Source organism: Temnothorax curvispinosus, unplaced genomic scaffold, assembly GCF_003070985.1.
Source record: "Temnothorax curvispinosus isolate PA1 unplaced genomic scaffold, ASM307098v1 QBEX01012892.1, whole genome shotgun sequence".
NCBI lineage: Eukaryota > Metazoa > Arthropoda > Insecta > Hymenoptera > Formicidae > Temnothorax > Temnothorax curvispinosus.
Genome location: NW_020222672.1, coordinates 1 through 20,690, shown reverse-complemented (window position 1 = coordinate 20,690; position 20,690 = coordinate 1). Strand labels below are relative to the sequence as shown.

The window sequence follows — 20,690 nt, the reverse complement described above, 5'->3', positions numbered from 1 at the left end:
CCCAACATCCCTCCCAACACTGACGCAGTCGTTCCGAAGTTGTTCGCGAGGTTGTGTGTACGTCGCCTCTCGGTCTCGAGTACCCCACTCCGCGTCCTCGGGCTTCGAGGAACCTTATCGCCCTCCCGATAAACGTTTATCACGGTTGGCGACTGCCGGAACACGAGCCCGGTCCCCACGTCAGTGCCCGCAGTGTGAACGAGCCCCGCGAAGATGACGGTAATCACGAAAGCGATCACCGAGAAGAAGGCGTCCGACAAAATGGAGCAGCCATTGTTTGTGGAGGAAAACGCGGCGGTTAGTATACACCTCGCGCTCCGCGGCGCTCGGCCGCGTCTCCCGGACGTTACCCCTTCGACGCCTCGGGCGCTCCGTCTCGGCAGGAGAGGATCCAGCTTATCTTTAATAGGTCACGGCGGGGTCGCGTTGTGCGCAGCAAAGCCACTTAACGCAACCCTTTCATATGTATATATGTGTACATGTATACACACGTATATGTATACATGTAGGAATAATTCTTGTCGAATCTATATAATATGTACATGTGTATATGTGTGTACATATTCCATAAATTGTCAATTTATATATCAGAGTACGTTATATCTATCTTGTTTCTATGCTATCAGCGCAAGTGCGCGCTTGGGTTTCAGCTGTGTTGGTGTGTCTTGTACACATACATACATTCGCGCGTCTACCAACGGGAGCCAGGTCATCCAGGCCAAGTAAATTATAATGACAAAATATACTGCTGTCTGTTGTGACAGATGCACACGCTTTATGCTTTTCCATGCCTCGATGACGATATGACGCGTGACACATTAAATGCAGATAGGGAAATAGCGCCTGAAGAGGGATATTTAACGAGGGAAATTGAGACCCTCTTTTGCTGTTATTGATTTTTAAAACGGATCATTTTTCCTCTCGCAACTTGTCAAGTAATTCCGAAACGGAATCCTAAAAGTCAGTTCTTAGAATTATTAAATCTTTTGTTATATATTTTTTACCGGCAGAGCTGTTACAAATTAAATTGAATTTCGGGGAACAATTAAATTATTTCTCCGCACTAATTTTATTTTATTTACAGGAAAAAATATGTACTTGCTGATAAACAATTTATCAATTACCCGTGTTTTCGTAAATTTCACGTAGATTTCACATTTTGGAGACATAATAGTTTTATGTATAATTTGTTATTTTATTTGCTATTTTTTACTGAAAAATTAATTTGAAAATATATTAAAGAACAAAAAGATATCTGAATTAGGGATGGGTTAAACGCAGGTATTTTTCTTCAACAGGAGGGTAAGAAAGCTGATCCCGAAGCAGCGTATGCAAAAGTCAGTGAAGTCCCGAACAGCCGTTTTATCGCTTCTAGAAGATACCGAATCATCCATCGTATACATATGCATATAACATTTTTGCTCTTTCTCCTCGCGCTGTTGATACTGCTTATCGGCATGATCGGTGGGCTGTACATCTACAAACAGTATGCGAGGACTCAGATGCGCAGATTCCGTACTGGCTGGTACAGCATTCCGTACGACAGCTCGAATAAAGCGTCCTACGGCAACAATGTGGTTCATCAGGGACTGTTGGCCGACTCCGACCTGTTCGCCAAAAGTCTCACCAGAGCCATGGAGCAGGATGCGCTAGATATCGCGAGACACATAGATCATGACATCAATAACTTCTTCAAGGAGAGATTTGAGATTGATCTTGAGAACGAGCATTATGAGAAGATTGACGTGCCTGATTTCCGCGGTGGACGCCAGGGCCGCTTTATACACGATTTCAACATTGTGAGTCAATGGGCCGATATCACAGTCTCCGATTACGTGATCCTCCGATTAAACTCACTCTGCATCTCTTTCTAACTGTCCCCCTAGAAAGAGACGAAGAGTGAGTTTAATCGGAGGATCACGTTAATCGGAGACTGTGATACCGGAATATCCTATTCCCGTATCGCAATTCGGCATACGCGCGATCTCCTCGCACGGATCATATTTCTTACGATGCCATATTTACTTACAGAATAAGACGGGTATCATAGATATTGACGGTCAGTGTTGCTTTGTCATGCCACTGAATCGTCAGCGCGTACTGCCACCTCGTAACATGTATGATCTCCTTAGAAAAATGTACAACGGTAAGTATGACTTTTATTGATTTACTTATTTATTCAAATATGCTGCACGTACAATTCTCATTTATCAGGTTATTACGAAGTGGACACTGCAGTCGTACGTGAAACCATGAAAGTAATCACACCGCCAATTACCGACATGTCGCTCGTCGGGACGTACATAGCGCGCGAATGCCAAGACTTGCCTACCTATATGCTGCAGAAAGTAAATTCTTCTAGTGGTTAGTTATCAAATTTCAAGTTGTACAAAGTACAATCTCTCTCGTATGACGTGCTTTCTAATATATTATTGTATTTTCAAAAATTCCAGTTGTTAAACGCAGCGCATCGCAGAGCGGAGTGTTCGGGCAATTCGCCGGTAATAGTATTATGGAAGTCGATATCGTAAACTTAGAGGACTTCGAATGAAACTGCGAGAAATAATTGAGCAGTGGGAATTTCAATTATTCTAGAATATTACAACCACCAGTAGATCAGTGTATAAAAATTATAAGCTGTCCAGGGCAAATAGGTAAATATTATGTCGAGTTTAGAATTGTTACTTTGCATTTATAGGGCATCAATATTAATTTCTCGCTCTCGGCGTTTTCCTAAATCATATTTCAGATATACTCCCGCATTTTTATCGAAATTGTCATTATAAGTCCTTCCATTTTCTATTAATTTTAGATATTATAACATATGATACAAGCACGATTTGTTATTATTCATCTGAAGTATACAGTACATCAGGAGAAACTCCTTTATAATATCGTGAGAGGCTAAACGATTGAATCACTATAAAAAAATGTAAGAATTCTCAGCAAGATGGTGTATTGTCCGCAGGTTCTTATAGGAAAATTAATATTTCTTCCATATCCTTGTGGTATATTATTCAAACAGATAGCAAATGCGGTGTTACATGCCATAGTAATAAAATGTTTATTATTAAGGATTCTGGCACACAGCTTGTTGACTATATTTATGAATGTCTGCGTTAATAATCGATGAAACTAGTAGAATAGCCATGCACGTGCTAAGTGGTTGCGCTTACGACGCAGTTTTATGATACGTTATTATTAGTGAGCTCTAGATACGTTTATTTGTGAATTTTGTTTAGAAAATCTATCGCTTGCGTCACGGGCAGTACTTGAGAACACAGTGAGATTGAGATATAAAACAAGAATTATCAATATCGCAAAATTGAAAATAATTTTGGAAATGTGTTTCAATAAGAAATATATTTGTTTTACTGGTTTTACAATTGCGATTAATATGTAAAACACGTTAAACATTCATAAGATTACTGTGACTACATAAATATTTTTACAAAACGTTTGGATTGAAAAACACAGGAGTTACATAGAGTACTGATCCACGAGAGAAGTCTTGGTGTGTTTGAACATTCCATATAAGACTTGCTTATCTCTTCTGCATTTCTAATCATGAAAAGTTACGTGCTTTAGTAAATATTAATAATGCAGTATTTTAAATCATATCGTATTTTAAATATATGTTTTACGTATCAGTTCATCGTCAAGTTATTACGCATAAAAGCTGGAACTGAGAACCAGAACTGGAATAGGTAAGAATCGCGATCGACTGAATGCAATTTTGCCATTAGTCTACTTTGGTGCATTGTCACACACATGCAGAGAGAAGCCGTTTTTTTTTTAAATATTATAAACTTTTTTTTTAACATTTTATTACATATACGTACGGCATTAAGTGTCAGCAGACGTATCTAGGTACTCGGATATTCATTACTTTTAAATGCTACGTGTTATAGATGTATCTAATACTAACATTTATGAAGTGAGAGTCTCTGGGTTTTTTCAATTTACAGAATACTTTATAATAAAAATAACTCGCGAGTAAAAATTGATTTCAAACAGTATATCAGAAAGAAATAGAATTCTAGTCTGTTTCGTGTGATGAATTATTATTATATATAATTGATATCGAAATTAAGTTGGCAAACTGAAGACGCATTGTTGCAAAATCATTTTCATCTATAAATTATTGAGATAGTTATTAACGAACAATTAGATATAATATACGAATAAAGATACTGTGTTTGTTGTATTTCCGAATGGATTAGAAAAGTTAAACTCTTTAATACCCACATAAAAAAAAAAAAAAACATCAACCGACATAAAGGAAATATGTGCTTATTAATATATGCATGGATCACATTATGGACCGAGTGCCTAAACATTTATAATCCATTCCGTATTAGTTACGTGCTCTTGCTTGTATATTATCGAGTCCAATAAACGAACATGCAAATGTATAAATATGCGGCGCGTACACGCCGTTTTAAATGTCCGTAGACATGTAGATTAAACACTGGTGGCAATAAATAGTACATTAGTTAGTTCCACCATTTTTCCAGATGGGGATGGAAATGCAGAATATCTTGTTAATTAGCTTCCGTTAATTCCACGGCGATGCGTAATTTTGTCTGCGCATTTGAAACTTTATTATAGAACTGTTACGCGATTCTCTCTGTCACGTTTCGTGTGATTGTAGTTAAGTTCCTATATAGTCATTTCTATCTCCGTGAGTTTGAGAAGTTTCCTTAGCTTTACAGCGTTAAAAAACCAAATTTGTAAAACTGTACGCGAATTAATTGTAAAAGTCTGACGAGAAAATAAACGATACATATGAATGTCAGTATTAATGCCGTATCGAATACAATGATTCTTGAATCGATGTTTTATTAAAGCAAAAGATGGCTGTATGAGAAAAGGGTTTATTTCAATCTCCGAGGTTTATTTCACAAAAACTTTCTCTTCTTTACTTATATATCAATTTATCGAACTATTGATAAAAATTTAATCAGTTATATATTTTTTGCATACAGAATTTGTTTTCATATACAATTATGCATTAGTATAAAAAAAATACTAACGTATAGTCATAGGTCAAATATTATTTGTATGTACCAAGTCAGCTATGGCTTTCTGTCTAAGAGTGTAGAGTTTCTTCACCCATTTATCGAACCTTGCTTCTTGATCCATCATAATCTGAGAAGAAGGAACAAATGTTATCTATTGTACGAGTACACTGGAGTAAATCATCAAAAAATTTAAAAATGAGAGAAACTTACCGATGTGTGAAATATGCTTTCTGGGCCGCTGGAGACGTTAGACACCGGTGGAATCTGTATGGTATCCGAGCTAATGTCTATAACGATATTTTTAAATTTACTCTCTTTGCTAGCGGACGAAGTGAACTGCTTGGGTGTGAAACCCTCGGCGTTTATTTCCTCGATTACGCTGTCTTTGAAACGTGGCTCAATGGGAAACTCGTCTGAAAAGCGACATACAATTTGTATCTCTTAATTATAACGCACAATCGTTAAAGTAAAATATTAATCGTGATATTAAGAGCCAACGTTTCTACCTTTTACCGCTAGAATTTGGTTCTTCTCTACGTTAACTTTCGGCTGATTCGACTGCGAGCTGCTGGAGGGGCTTCGCGACTTATCTCTGGACGTGGACCTAGCTTTTCTTCTCGTACGATCCGAAGAGTGCGACCTGCCCGTCCTGGAACGGTAACGTCTCCTGTCTCGATCTCGCGAATGACTGCTCCTGGAACCTTTGTAGCTCTTTGAATTCCGATCTCTTCCTCTACTTCTCGAGTGTGAACGGTGTTTGCGCTTCGTTTTAGAGTGCTTCGACGATCTCCTTCGATGCGGCGAGGACTCGCTGCTGTCCGAGCTGCTAGACCTGCAAGAGTTATTGCAACACTGAGTACTGAGACTCTTCTTCTCGTGGATAAGATCTGACAATAAATCGCATCAAACGATTCGACGAACACGTGGACACGTTAAATGTTATAACTTTAATTAATAAAATATTAATTAAAATTGACGTAAGATACAAACTGAAAATTGTATAACATTTTACTAACTTTTCCTAACCTCAATACTGCAATCGGCTAAGAAGAGCAGTTGATAGAAGAGTGTGTCAAACAACTGGAGCAATGAGCTTATCCCGAATTTAAAAAAAAATTCCAATCTTGCATTTTACCTCGACTTTCGATTTCGCTTCCTTCGGTACCTGCTGCTGTGATCCGAGTCCGAGTCGCTGGAATATCTCGCCATAGCCGTCAACAGAGCGTTCCCGTTTACGTTCGTCCAGGTCCAGAATGAGCCAACGATCTAAATCTTCTTCTTCGTGGCTGATTGGCACCTGGTGAACGATCCAAATCCATTGAAACACCTGACACCCAGCACCCAGAGCACGAGGTCGAGGGGTAACCCCATACACAGGGGTCACCGGGTGTGTTTCGAGATGTATTGACACTTGACAGTACAGCAGATCTCTATAGTATGTATATAGTATGTACATACATACACGTGCGCGAATTGTACTTTCAATCCCACCAGTGCATTTCGGAACGCACCAATGGTGCACGTGTGTTTGTGTACATACATACATGCACGTATGTTTAGCACCGGGCTGATTAGGTGTTTAGGTTGATAGCGCTGAACGGCACGGTGTCTGACAGTATTGATCAAGTAGAGAGTAGAGTTTATCTCGTGTTACACGGCAATGGAACGGAGCTGGAGCTGCGAATGAACTTCGCGAGGTTCGTGTATTCGGGTCCCCGCGCCGCGGGGACCGCCGACGATCCGCAAGAAGAGGACGCGGATGGATTCAGGCTGGTGCACTCGTTGAAGATCAACGACTCGGTCCCGTTCTCCATGTACAAATCCGCGAGAACCGGCCTGACAGTTTGCATCGCGGACGTGGAAGGTCCGATTGTCAACTGCCACTTTGCACTCGGTAATTCTTGCACGCATTTCAGACACGGTTTTCCTTGATGTCCAGACATGAATGAATTAATTCTTATTCGTCTCAGAAGATTGCTGAAAGGGAAATTAGTAAACATCAAAATACAAGTGTTTAGTGATACTTTTAATCTCATTTTTATTTGTATCAATTCTCTCTCCTTAGCCACCGAAGTGCTCAATGACGAAGGTCTTCCTGAAGCGGTGGCACATATTCTATTTGCGGGCAGCGAACAGTATCCCTATACAAATCTTTTGGATCGCTGGTCCTACAGATGTTTGTCACTTGGCACTGAGACTCATACGTTTCAGGATTACACTTGTTACAGCATGAAAACAAGTGGGAGCGAAGGATTTTTTTCCCTACTGCCCGTATACCTCGATCATATTCTTTATCCTACTCTTAAGGTAAAATTTTCAATAATTTTTTCTTTATATAAAAGAAAAATAAGAGCTCAGTCACAATGGCCTAGTTTACACCGATCTCTTGATACGCGTATCAAATAGTATATTTGAACTGATCAGCCAATAATCAGACTTATTTACTAGTTATTTACTATTTAATACGCGTATCAAGTGATCGGTGTAAACTAGGCCCATGAGAAAAATAAGGAATAAGATAAAGGAATAAGGAATAAGGGAATGTCGCATCTCACTTCAGTACACGTACATTAAAGTGAGATGCAATATGCCTTATTCCTAATTCCTTTATCTTATTCCTTATTCCTCTCATTGTGACTGAGCCTTAACTCTTTTATTATTTAATATAAGATCTTACTAATATAATACGTCAAATATTAAAATATTACAATTCTGTCTTTGTAAAACTTTTTATTTATAATAATTTTTTATTAATAAATAAAAAATAATTTTAAATTCTGTAAAATACTCATTGCATCCTGATTATAAATGATTAATATATCTATCCATTAATACATAAATAATTACAAACTATGTAAAAATTATGTGAGAAATGTTTAACACCTTTGTACATTTTGATAATAGGAAGCAGCATATATTATAGATATACATCATATTACTAAGTATGGAGAAGATGCGGGTACATTATATTTTAACGCCAAGAATAAAGAATTAGACGGAGAACATGTAACATATACTGAACTAATGAAAGCGATGTATCCTGAAAATTGTGGATATAGCTCGATTGTTCAAGGTACAGGAAACACCTAATCGAATTGTAATGTTATTGTAAATGTTATTTATTTTTATACGTGTAGGTACATCGTCGCACATATCACAATATCTCGTTCTCGACGATATCAAACGATATCATAAGGAATATTACAGACCAGAAAACCTAACTGTGTTAATAGTAGGCCAAGTACAGCATGATAAAGTTTTGCAAGTGTTAGAACCTTTAGAAGAAAAAATAATATCAAAGGTAAATTATAAATTAACTTTAATTTTAATATTATAATTAAGTTGAAAGTTATTAATTTTAGAAATTAGAAAAACAGACATTAATGTCAGAAATAAGTGAAAAATATTGTAGTTTATTATTAACTGCATATTATATTACATACTATTATCGAATTAGAGATGTGTGATTATTAATCTTGGCATTATATTCTTTATCTTGTATTTGCGATAATCTTGATATTTATAGTCTCAAAATTGTAGGGAGAGAGAAGTGTGTTTAAAAGACCCTGGCAGACTCCAATTAAACCGCTTACAAAAAGCGTAGATGTGGAATTCCAATATCCGTGTTACTCCCGCGTTGGGGCACATGTTCGTATAGCTTGGCAAGGACCGTCCACGGTTAATAAATTGTACGATTATTTCGGCTTTTGCTTACTCTCGCAATATTTCACATCCGACGGTGCATTGCAAAAAGAATTTATCAGGGAACAGATTTCTTATGAATATTACTTACATGAATTCTCGACTTCAGCTTTAAGCTTGATGTTCCCGAATGTGCCGGGTCGTAAAGTTCCTCTAATCAAGGAGTCTGTGATCAAAGTACTTAAACATATATCTGACGTTGGTATACAGTTAAAAGAAATGAAGACTGTAATTCGCAGATATATTATTAAAATTTTAAGTGACTTGGAAAACAATCTGCATAATACAATCGCAACTGGGCTATTTAAACATGTATTATATGGAAAAACGAACAAAGATGTATGTTACGAATTTATTTATTTATTTGCTGCGTTTTATCGGACATATTGATTAAAATTGCTTCGTTTTCATTAACAGCTGGATTATAGATTGAACGTTGTACATTATCTCAAAAGATTAGAAAATGAACCTAAATGTTACTGGTCAAATCTTTACAAGAAATATTTTGTCGATACGCCGATGATCGTTGTAAGAGGCACGCCTAGCCGTGAAATGTTGAAGATATTTTTGGAAGAGGAGAGAAACACAAAAATCGATCGGATACACGAGTTCGGCATGCTTGGTTTAGCGAGAAACGATATACTCTTTTTCCAAGCCATAAACGAAAATGTATGTGAATATATTCTTATTAAAGATTGAAAGTATCTGCGTAACTAAAGTATTTTATAGCCAAAGCTTAGCCATTGGCAATACTCTTGCTATTGATGATGTTTTTTCTCAAGTCACATATACCCGACGAAGTATTAGAAAGTATACCTGTACCTGGCACAGATTCCATTGACTTCCATCACATTAAAAGTTACAGTACAGAAACCCTGGAGCAGCATCCTGAATTTGATGTCACTCAACTGCCGTTTTTTACCCATCTAGATCATGCCGATACAAACTTTATTTATGTGAGTATCATATCTCTTATGTGAGTATCATATCTCTTATTGTGTAATTCTGTTGGAAGCATAATTCACAGAAATATCTCTTTCTATTTGCAAAGATTTCAAGGCATACATTCATATTTAACGGTTGTACATCAATTATTGAGATAATTATTACTATAATTAATTGCTGTTTATTTAAATCCAGATGTTCGTCATCATGGACACTACTTCCATTAGTAAAGGATGTAAAAAATATATTCCACTATTGCTAGAGCTCATTATGGAATCTCCGGTGAAAAGGGCCGATCATCTGATTCCTTATGAGGAAGTAATAGATGAATTGAAAGCAGATACTGTCGCGACTGCCACTCAAATTAGTATTTTTAAGCCCATAGGATTCTCATTCAAATCTTCTGGTGTTTATTTGATGCTTCAAGTATGTATACTTATGTATGTAACGTATAATAAATTACTTCTTTTATAAAGAAGTAATAGATGAATAATTTAAACCAATTTATAACTGTTACATATCTTTTTCATGTAGCTTGAATATGAAAAGTATGAGAAAGGTGTTAAGTGGATTAAAGAACTTTTATATGATACTGTGTTAACAGTTGACAGATTAAAAGCAGTAGCAACGAAAAAAGTAAATGATATTGCTCAATTGAAGATAAAAGGGGACCAGATTGCAAACGATTTAATGAAAATATTACTGTACAATGAAGGTAAATGATAAATCTCATCTCTAAATCTGTAAACAATTCTTTAAATCCATAATTCTGGAAACAACTTTTAAATCATTAAACTGGAATATATACTAAATAAAAGAGAAATATGTAATATGTATTTTTTTAATATTTGTAGACAGCAATCCTTTCATGTTCAGCTTATTGCAACAAGAAGAATTCCTCACCGACATTATAGAACGTTTGAAGAATGATGCGGGTCAGAAGGAAATCATGGCAAATATCGAATCAAGCAGAAAAACTCTGACGTTATCAAAAAATATGGAATTGTATATGACTGTTAACGTCACGAAATTAACAAAGGAAGTTTCAAATGTCTACGCTCCATGGGAAACATTCTTTCCTGATGTAGTTACAGAAAAAGCCAAGTAAATATAGTTATTATACTTGATAAATTGTCGGAAAATGTTAGGATAATAATATATAATAAAAAGCAGAGTGAATCATTAACATGTAACGATTTTTAAAACCTATTGTAGCATTGAATTATAACATGTGTAAAGACTTTCTTGTTTCTTTCCGCCAAAATATATATATATATTTTGAAATGTTTTAGAAAAAATAATTATTCTCAATATATGAAGCTTTTCAGTAACTTGTTTAAGCTTGTGTGTAAATTGAAATTTATTGTGCGCTCGGCTCTAAGATATAAAAACTATTATTGAAAAATTTATTGAAAATATGTAATATACTAATAGTAATATATTTTTAGGCTCAACATTACTGCTGATTGGACATTAATGACTCTCACGAACCATGTTGCTATTAACGGATGTATCGTGGGATTGGAAAACAAAACGAAGGCATTCTTCCTACGAACTTATCCCTCCATAGATGACTATCGGAACCCTGATCTGCCGGCTTTGCTCGTTTGTTTGATGTATCTTGATCAAATGGATGTAAGCGCTGTGATACTTGTCAATCAAAAAAACGCAAAATCAATCATCGTCATTTCAAAGATATATAATTTCAGGGACCCTTATCGTTATTAATTCGACACTCTGAACGTGCGCGTGATTTCGAATTTTTCGTGTCGTTGCACGAAGGGTTATTGTACCTGGCTATTGATGACGCTACAGACTTGCTAGGCGCATACATTAAGGCAAAAACGAATGTGGTATGAGTAGTAATAGATTATTCATACAAGGAATAAATAAATATATAAATATTATATAAAACATATAACAACTATATAATAAAGAGAATATTTTGCATCATGAGTTTTCTGTTGCAGGAAAATCGTGTGTCTGGACATTGGGCCGACAACTTTTGCGAATCGGCCAAATCGCTTATGATCTACCAGATCATAACAATGAAGAACGCCATAGGCAACAGAGCGAATGAATCATTAAGGTGTTGTCGCGGTATGCCGCTTGATCATTGTCTTCCATTGATACGACATATCTCTGCCGTTACTAAGGACGATATGAACCGCGTAGGGAATCAATATATCATGCCGTTATTCGATCCGGAAGTGTGTAAGACTATCATCGTTTGTCACACGTCTAAAATCTCGACAATGGACGAGGCTTTTAAAGAGTAAGTACAATTCTTGTCACATTATTCTCTCTTCTTATTTTTAAGTAACATAAGTAAATACATAATTCTTCTTTTTTTTACAGAATGCATCATAGTTTTAAGACGTACAACAATTTTAAAGGAGCTTATTCAATACTATCTGAAAAAACGCAAAAACAAACAAAGATTTATCAATAATAAAGATATAAAGATTTACCAATCAAAATCTTGGGAAACATCCAAGATCGTTCAAATGTATTTTACGCTCTTTTTGAGAAAGTTATTTGATATGTGAATTTGATGTGAAATACTAAAGATTTCATATTTAATATATAAATGTTTAATATACAATGTAATAATTCATACAATCAATATTATATGTAAATAATATTAATAATATATTTATTGTTTTAATAATGTTTCCATTTCGTTTGCTTTTACGCACAAACAACAAGATGTTCAAAAAGTATTTATAAAAATTTACACGTTTAAAAAGTTTAAAATTTTGTTAACAATTGCGAAAATATAAAAAACAATTATTTATTTTTAATATAGAATATCCAATAAATGTTTGTCATTCATAGATGTAAACTTTTGATGTGTATATAAATAAAAGTTCTTCAGGAGATGCTGCGTTTTTTTTTCTATTATGACTAGAAGATCAGAATGGATTATTAAGAAGAAACTGCTACAGTTTCTATCTCTAACGCCGACACGCCACGTTGCTTGATGGGCTGGTAAACTCCACCATAAATTTGAAACTCAAACATAGTGATATTTGCTGTATCTAGAGGCTCACCGTCCGGAATCTCACGTCCACGATAATAAGGTTTGAAGTCTTTCAAAGGTAAAGTCATCGTGGAAAATTCGTCGTCCGACATTGGTACCTGAAGCGGAATTTTCAAAGACTGTGTACCGAAAGAAGATTGTTTCCAACGCGATACTTTATGTCACAGACAAATTCCAAAGATCAGTAAAATGGAATCGAAAACAATGGTAAACAGGATGAGACTGAAGCTTTACCGTGAAGAATTGTTCATAGCTGAGGTCCTTATTGGAATTCTCTCCTCGATGTCTCAAGGATATCTTGTAGTGGCTATTTTGCCCCTGCCCCCGGCAACTGATCTCGATATTTCTGAATATCGACAAGTCCAGGTTCGTCGGTTTTCTGACGCCAGCGAAACCGGCACCGTTTGGTTGCGGATTCAGTAGCGTGAAGAGGACCGCTCTCTGGAAGAGCTGGCTTGTTTGCAGCGTTAAGACAGCTTTGGATTTTCCCACTGTTCTCACAGTGTCGGACATCTCCCGCCAATCGTCCACACTTTGCGCATCCGTGAAATCGAAGAGCATCATTTTATCCCTGATTAAATCCAAATGATGCAAACAAATGTAGACAACAACTTGTACTTCATTCACACAGTTTCAGTCAGTTAGATAAATTAAATTTTTGCATATCCTTGTATCATTTCGTACAAAAGGAAACGTTTCAAGTCCGCAATACGAGGAAAAAGATAAATAGTGAAAATGTAGTGAAAACGATTCGTTAGTCTTCATTTTATTATTATTTATACTGGAAGTTTATTTTAAACAGTTTATAATTCCCACCAAAATTCAGAATAGAATTCTATTTACAATTTTATGTGTCTATAGGCTGTAGTCCATTTGATGCTACAAATACTTTGAAGCGTCCTTCTTCTTTCTTCCCTGAAAGAAAGGAGAAGAGAAATGCTTCGAAGCATTTGCAGTGTTAAGACCACAGCCACAGTATATACTGTGCCACAGCCATAATCATTCGAAGATTCAGAATACATGTATAGGCCTAATTTACACCGATCACTTGATACGCGTATTAAATAGTAAATAACTAATAAATTAGTTTCATTATTGGCTGATCAGCTCAAATATACTATTTGATACGCGTATCAAGAGATCGGTGTAAACTAGGCCTAATATATATAAATTATACATTCAAATATGTATACAATGATGGATCAAATTATAAATAGAATTGCCTTTGAAAATCCAATGAATTGTAGATCAAGGTATAATTAGACAAAAAGTAATACATTTTAGAGTATAATACATTTACAATCACGTCATTAAATCTTTTCCAAAATCAATTAACAATCATGTACACATTAAAAGGAATTTGTCGTTTATTTGTAGTCATAGAGGTTAATTCACGAGAGATCAATTGTTCTCAATCATTCGTGATTTTTCTCGAGATCCATCGGTCGTGGGAATCCTCCCTTCCGAATCCGTAATCCCGACGCGTAATTTCCGAACGCATCATGCGTAATATTAAATGACGATAATTACATATTACATCTTACATCACACCTCACCCTTTCGCGAAGTGACAGGTCACGATAAAAGCGGCGATAATTTGTAAATTCATGTTTCGCAAGGTATATTATTTTCCCCGAGGAGAACACGAGTTCGCCAAAAACGCGTCAAGTCGAGGCGGTCGCTTTTCTACGACGTAGACAATAGATGCTTGACATTTCGTTGACATGCAACGTGGAGCATATACACGTTGCTTGGAAGTTGTATATATGTGTCTTCGGTACGTCGCGTCGCGGCGTATTCGCGACAATAATAGCCATGATATTTAACAAGGCGTTATATAATGACAAAAAGTGTGATATATCTTTGTAAATAATGACAAAAAAGTCCATCAAAACGAAAAAAAATTGCTAATATATATGTACGTAATCTTTTAAAGTTATATTCTTTAATCATTCCTGACCGTTGCGAATGACCTAATTATTTATTGTCATCTTCGAAAATTGAAAGAAAACATAATTATCAATCATTTTTAAATAAAAATTTGTAATTATTATTAATTATTCATTTTTATAAACTTGATTAACATGTTTAAATTACATATCTTTTATTATGAGAATAAAGAATTGTTCGGTTATTGTAGTAAAAAGATGTTTGAGAAATTACATTGTTCTATTCTATAATGATGCGAAAAGTTAAATCCTTTATTATACAAGTTTTGGACGTGATTATAATGTACAAGTAGAATTATACTAGAAATAGATTTCACAAAAATTACATCAAGGATTTTTAGAAAAAGATAAATATAATATACTATACGTGGAAAAAATCTGTATTCATTTTAATGAAGCAACATATAGCTCTTAGGAAAGCATTTATTAACAAAAACAAAGATTGGCGTTCTCTTTGTTAGCACTTAGCACCATGTAGAAGTATTTTTATTCTTTGGCATTTTCTCATACTTGTTATTCGTACAAGATCCAAAAATATAATAAAGACTTGTGAAAAAATGCACTAGTGTTCCATGAAACAAATGCTATTGGACATGCGACAAAAGAACGGAATTGTAATAATTGTAAAAATCCTAAATTTATCTTTTGTTGCCTCTCAAAGTATTTCAGATAACACGGTTAATACAGGGTGTATAGTAAAAAACAAACCGCTCGTGATTCAAACAGATTGATAAAATTTTGGTCAAGTTTATTCGAAGCGATCCTTCGCATCTTCTTATGCTACCGAAATACAAATCGTTTACAAGCCATACAACGCTGAAGAGAACGTAAATCATCGTGTTCGTTGCACGCTGTCTCTCATTTTGTTTTATTTCTTTATGGAACCTTGGCCATAGTAATATTACCTCTGTACGATTAAATCATAAGAAGATAGAGCTTGTATAACTGTGTGTGAAAGCACACCAATTAATTTATCAATGTTAAATTAGTTTACATGTTTATGTAAGCCCCCCATAAGTAATTGTGAAAAATAAGATCTGGCTAATACTGTTCTCTAATATAAAGCACAGAAGCATTATATGTTAAAGATCCGCTGGGTGGACAAAAAATGTGGAAAAAAATGCGTGACAATTCAAGCTACATTGTTTCATATAATATTCAAGTAATATATACGACTATATTTGCTAGTTTAAATTCTAGAAATCAAAAATAGATTTTTAATTGATATCACAAATGAAAGACGAATAATTCCATCTTTAATTTGTCACTAAAAAACAATATTAAATTTACATATATATTTATTTCATCAAGAATAGATATATCTTTTAGATGTTAATAAAAAAAAAAAGTAAATTTTTGATCCCTACTTTCTCTCTCCATCTATAATAATTAGTACGAAAGATAACTGAAATCACGAAGCTCGCATGGACGTGCATATCTTATCAAGTAAAGCAGGTTTAAAAAGTGAGATTGAGAAAAATCTGACCACTCATAATTTAAGTTAAATTTTCATTGATTAAATTTTTTAAAGCAAAATTGCATGTTACAACAAATATGCGATCCTCCCATGCAGATGTAAATTAGATGAATGTAAATTCCATCGCTTGTGTTCGCCGTTAAGTCGTTCCAACAAAAAAATTTCAGTCAACACATGAGAAAAATTGATCGGCTTCTACATATGTGCTTCTACATATACCATTATATGTATATTCTAAATGAATTATCTTCTTTTATCTGGCTTCACAAAAAATGCATGAAATATACAAAACGTCTACGTGAAAATAGTATATAAATTGCAATAATCATACAAAAGCCATTTAATCAATGACTCTCCGCGCGTCAAAAGTTAGCAGCATTATCGGAATTATTTTTACAATGTACGTCTCTATATTGTGTCGAGTACTTATAACATCGTATTGAACATCATAAATTGACGCTAATTAAAAAAAGAACATTTTGAACAGATTTCATTCTTCTTTTTTTTTAAGTGGACTTCGCTTATCAAAGGGAGGATACAGGCTACGAGACAATCTGTCAACTACACTTAGTACAAATTATATATGCATTAATAGTACCGATCAATTAATATATCTATATACAAACAAATAATAAGACCTAACAGGAGCAGGAATCTTTTCCTCCCTGCTGTTCATTAGATACTCCTTGGAGGCTGGTGCGACCCGGTTGACTGGGATTATGTTGTACACCAGATTCCGCTGCATTTAGGTCCAATCTGCCGACAGAAAAAAAGAATTAATTTACAAATAAACATTATTCGGGATATGTATTAGTTTATAACATATTTTATAACTCTCAAGTGGTAGAGTTTTATTCAACGTACTAAATATCTTTTATTTAATTATGAATTGTCAAACTCACCGCCCGTCTTGTATACTTTGGAATATTTTCTTTGCAGTTTCCAAGAAGGCTTCCTCCACGTTATGTCCTCTGTTGAAAAAGAAATTAGAATACACGATTCCATTTACAATCATTAGAGAAAATTTATCTATATTTAAATATTTTAAGATAAAATACTCACGTCTTTGCGCTAGCTTCGACAAACATTAAGCCATGTTCGTCAGCAAACTGCTTCGCTTCTTCATAGGTAACGTCGCGTTGACCTTCGAGATCACTTTTGTTACCAATTAAGAATATAACCTGCACAAAGAATTGATTTGTTTTTATATTACTTGGTTATCTAAAATAATTCAGGAACGTAACTTTCTTTCTCTTATTGTAGATATTAAATTACAAATTAAATTAAACATGAAATTTTTATAATTGCATTGCGGTATGTAATATAGCAATATGCATACAGTGCTCGGATTTGTTAAATTCCTCGTGTCTGTCAGCCAGCTACTGAGATGATTGTAAGTTGAACGACGCGTAATATCGTACACCATTAATGCTCCAGCTGCACCGCGATAGTATGATCTAAGAAGAAATATTTTTTCCTTTGTACGCGTTTATAATTTTACATTAGATATGATTATTGCCTGAAACATTACAGTCATTACCTAGTAACTGCTCTAAATCGTTCTTGACCAGCAGTGTCCCATATCTGCAGTTTTATCTTCTGTCCCGCTACTTCTATGATCCTAGTCCCAAATTCGACGCCAATGGTATGTGGACAATCTGCCATGACTAAATTTACAAGAACATTTATATAAAAACCTTTATTCTTTAATACTTTTGCATAAATACAAGATATATTACATCAAGAAATAATTTATAACTTTAGTCTTTGGATCACATTTTAATGAAATAGCTCTACACTATAGCTCATAATTATAGAATATGCAAACCATGTATTTTTATTTAAACAAATTTATGAAAATTATATAAATATATATGAAAATCATAACATCTGCACTAATTTATTATAGATGATACTGAATTTTTAAAAACAGTTAAATATCGAACTGCCTTTAACAATGAAGAATTTAATAATTTTGCACACACAATTCTTATATCTAATGATTTTTCTTCAGAATAAGGAGTAATTCTTTTATGCTAGTATACTGATAACAAAAGTCAGTGTACTGTTGCAAGTTGCAAGTCTAAATATTGTCCGTGTCGTGCGCAGTATACATAGCATAATGTGCCACAGTCATATAATTATGTACGCGTAAGATTATACAGCACATCTTTTAAGAATGTGTCGTAAAAAACAATGATAAAGCACAAAATGATTTTTGTATAATTCTTACATTTGATTTTATCCACAAGTGAATACAATTATATATACACTAATTTCTTTTATTACTCACATTTTTTTTCTGTAAACTGATGAAGCAGGCATGACTTGCCCACTCCCATATCCCCTATGATGATGTACTTAAAGATATAGGAATAGTTATATGGACCGGTCGACATTTTGCACCTGCAATTAAGATTTTTAGAGAATGGTATTATATTTGTTGCAACTGTCCATTATCGATTATTTCGCGAGAAATGAAAATGAAACTCATAATCTACCGCGAAAGTTTTTTAAACAATGCTCATTCAACCTATTGTTAGGAAGTTATTGTTTCCAAGCTTATTGCAAAGATATCCGAGATGGATTATACTAATCTTGCACTTCACAGAATATCCCACGATCTTTTGTTTCATTCAACATGAGATAAGACACCATGACTCATAAGAATGTATCAACAACAGGTGTATATGTCAATAGTATAGTCAATAAGTATATGTTTTCGCAATTATTTACGTTTGTAATACAATTCCAAAATTGACAAAAAAAATTTTAAATCATTATCAACCTATGTTGACAAAGAAATGTAATAATAAACCTATTAATTTTCTAAACTAAATTATACAGTTTTGATAGTAAATTAATATGTATATTGAGCTTTAATGTTATTTGAAAAATCGATTATTAATTTGTTATTGCTCGGTATATCATAAATATATATGACAATATACAAAAAATATATAAAATTCTCAAGTTTTGGAAAAAAATATGTTTGACAACGAGCTTTCGTGACACGCAGAAACGTCGTTTACAAATTTACGAATAATTCTCGTGAATAGGGAAAAGTTTTCTTCGTCGCAGAACCGACATTCACAAACACGGCGGTGTTAAATTACTCGACTCTCGGGATAGATTGAATTGAACTCGACGACGAGGCGAGGGGCATGTGTGTTTCGCCACGGCGGAGCCTATCCGAGCTCCGCAGACGCGGAGATTGGGTCTCTCGGGCCAACAACGTCAACAATACACCCGCGCCGCCCACTCCCATAATTACGTTAACGCCTAATTAGCGCGGTGCCCGCGATCGACGATCGGCGGAGGATGGGTAGCGCGGCGAGAGAGATTCCACGAGGTGGACACGGACGTGGACGTGTCCGCGTTTCCGGATATCGGTTGGGAATGACTGACGATGACTGGTGGGAGTCGACTCACAAGATGTCAACAACGCGCGCGGGTACGGAGCGGATTACTCACACGCTCCGTGAATCGGAACCGCCGTGTAAGAAGGTTGCGGGCTGCTTCGCCGTGCAAGCGCTGGGCCGTGACCGAGGGGTGTGAACGGTGAAACGGCGCGGCTGACGCAGACGGCGGTCCGCGGGGCTCGTTTTGCTCCACGTACGCTCGTTCACTCTGTCATCGAGTCGCACAACGACGACGACGCGGACGTAACGCTCGCCTCGAGATATCACGCGCAATATGGCAGGCGGGCCGCGCTGTCGCTAGCGACGATGGCGAGACGAGCGAAACGTCAAACCACCTGTCACTCGCCACACACAAGTCCGTCCGTCCGTCAGCTCGCTCGCTCGTTCCACCTTCCGCCGCGCGCCGCGCTGCCCGCGCTTCACTCGCTGTGACGTCATCGCCTGGGAGCGCGAATCGGATTCGTCGAGAGGCTCGTCGGAGAGCTGCGCGCGCGTCGTATTTCGTATTATAGGTTTTTGTTAGAAATTAAAAAATCCAACATGAGATTGAGAATATTTTTAATATAATATGGTTTTGGTTTCCGTAAAAAGAATGTTTAGGTAGTAAATAATAAGTGTCGTTTAACATTTTATTACTTTAAAAATGTTAAAACTGTTTTTTATATATAAAGTGTTGAAATCAGAAAAAATAAAAAAAAAATAAAAAAAGGAAATAAGATAAACGTTTTAATTTAAAAAAATTAAGCATTTTTAAACCCATCAAGATAATAGAAGATATATTTAATTAGAGTTGAAAAGTTAATAAGAAGATACAGAACATGATTATGCCATGAAAATATAAACTATAATTTAAATCTTTAAATTCTATTTTTTTCTTCTGTAACGTCGATCTTAACAAATTTAGTTAAACGCAATTATAATTTTTCTAATTCTTAGAACTTGCTCTTCTTATCGTTTTTCAATTCTTTAGAATTAGAAAACGAAAAGATTAAGTTAATAAATCGCGATTAAAGTTAGGGCCAAAGCACATATGACAGTCGTAGTCGTGGACGTAAGTAATGCTAGGTCTACAATGCGAGTCGTAAAGTCGTGAGTCGTAAGAATTGACCAATCACAGTCGATTATTCT

At 35.3% G+C, this 20,690-nt stretch overlaps 5 protein-coding genes across 8 annotated transcripts; 2 read left to right on the top strand and 3 right to left on the bottom strand.

Moving 5' to 3' along the window:
* The first annotated feature begins 213 nt into the window (after positions 1 to 213).
* On the top strand, positions 214 to 4,801 carry LOC112462874 (integral membrane protein 2C). The gene is made up of 5 exons (XM_025028938.1): positions 214 to 297; positions 1,299 to 1,799; positions 2,032 to 2,146; positions 2,215 to 2,364; positions 2,454 to 4,801. The coding sequence occupies exons 1-5, from the start codon at positions 214 to 216 to the stop codon at positions 2,549 to 2,551; spliced, it is 948 nt and encodes a 315-aa protein (XP_024884706.1). The 3' UTR covers positions 2,552 to 4,801.
* A 190-nt stretch (positions 4,802 to 4,991) lies between these two features.
* LOC112462873 (micronuclear linker histone polyprotein-like) lies at positions 4,992 to 6,438 on the bottom strand. The gene is made up of 4 exons (XM_025028937.1): positions 6,160 to 6,438; positions 5,531 to 5,856; positions 5,235 to 5,437; positions 4,992 to 5,151 (listed from the first exon to the last, which is right to left on the bottom strand). The coding sequence occupies exons 1-4, from the start codon at positions 6,231 to 6,233 to the stop codon at positions 5,050 to 5,052; spliced, it is 705 nt and encodes a 234-aa protein (XP_024884705.1). The 5' UTR covers positions 6,234 to 6,438; the 3' UTR covers positions 4,992 to 5,049.
* A 120-nt stretch (positions 6,439 to 6,558) lies between these two features.
* LOC112462877 (uncharacterized protein C05D11.1-like) lies at positions 6,559 to 12,280 on the top strand. Of its 2 annotated transcripts, XM_025028941.1 has the most exons (14): positions 6,562 to 6,918; positions 7,090 to 7,331; positions 7,929 to 8,097; positions 8,162 to 8,325; positions 8,565 to 9,065; positions 9,144 to 9,395; positions 9,509 to 9,682; positions 9,867 to 10,097; positions 10,206 to 10,386; positions 10,526 to 10,775; positions 11,120 to 11,306; positions 11,381 to 11,524; positions 11,642 to 11,946; positions 12,030 to 12,280. In XM_025028941.1, the coding sequence occupies exons 1-14, from the start codon at positions 6,708 to 6,710 to the stop codon at positions 12,121 to 12,123; spliced, it is 3,105 nt and encodes a 1,034-aa protein (XP_024884709.1). In that variant the 5' UTR covers positions 6,562 to 6,707; the 3' UTR covers positions 12,124 to 12,280. The 2 variants fall into 2 exon arrangements, with proteins under 2 accessions (XP_024884710.1, XP_024884709.1); XM_025028942.1 differs by lacking the exon at positions 12,030 to 12,280 and having other exon boundaries at positions 6,559 to 6,918; positions 11,487 to 11,524; positions 11,642 to 11,680.
* A 149-nt stretch (positions 12,281 to 12,429) lies between these two features.
* On the bottom strand, positions 12,430 to 14,615 carry LOC112462878. Of its 2 annotated transcripts, none has more exons than XM_025028943.1 (3): positions 14,271 to 14,615; positions 12,949 to 13,285; positions 12,430 to 12,812 (listed from the first exon to the last, which is right to left on the bottom strand). In XM_025028943.1, the coding sequence occupies exons 1-3, from the start codon at positions 14,321 to 14,323 to the stop codon at positions 12,600 to 12,602; spliced, it is 603 nt and encodes a 200-aa protein (XP_024884711.1). In that variant the 5' UTR covers positions 14,324 to 14,615; the 3' UTR covers positions 12,430 to 12,599. The 2 variants fall into 2 exon arrangements, with proteins under 2 accessions (XP_024884711.1, XP_024884713.1); XM_025028945.1 differs by having other exon boundaries at positions 14,259 to 14,347.
* A 765-nt stretch (positions 14,616 to 15,380) lies between these two features.
* Positions 15,381 to 19,930, bottom strand: LOC112462875 (ras-related protein Rab-14). Of its 2 annotated transcripts, none has more exons than XM_025028939.1 (7): positions 19,615 to 19,930; positions 18,434 to 18,546; positions 17,681 to 17,807; positions 17,480 to 17,597; positions 17,203 to 17,321; positions 17,043 to 17,111; positions 15,381 to 16,896 (listed from the first exon to the last, which is right to left on the bottom strand). In XM_025028939.1, the coding sequence occupies exons 2-7, from the start codon at positions 18,537 to 18,539 to the stop codon at positions 16,779 to 16,781; spliced, it is 657 nt and encodes a 218-aa protein (XP_024884707.1). In that variant the 5' UTR covers positions 18,540 to 18,546; positions 19,615 to 19,930; the 3' UTR covers positions 15,381 to 16,778. The 2 variants fall into 2 exon arrangements, with proteins under 2 accessions (XP_024884707.1, XP_024884708.1); XM_025028940.1 differs by lacking the exon at positions 19,615 to 19,930 and adding an exon at positions 19,415 to 19,539.
* Positions 19,931 to 20,690: the final 760 nt, after the last annotated feature.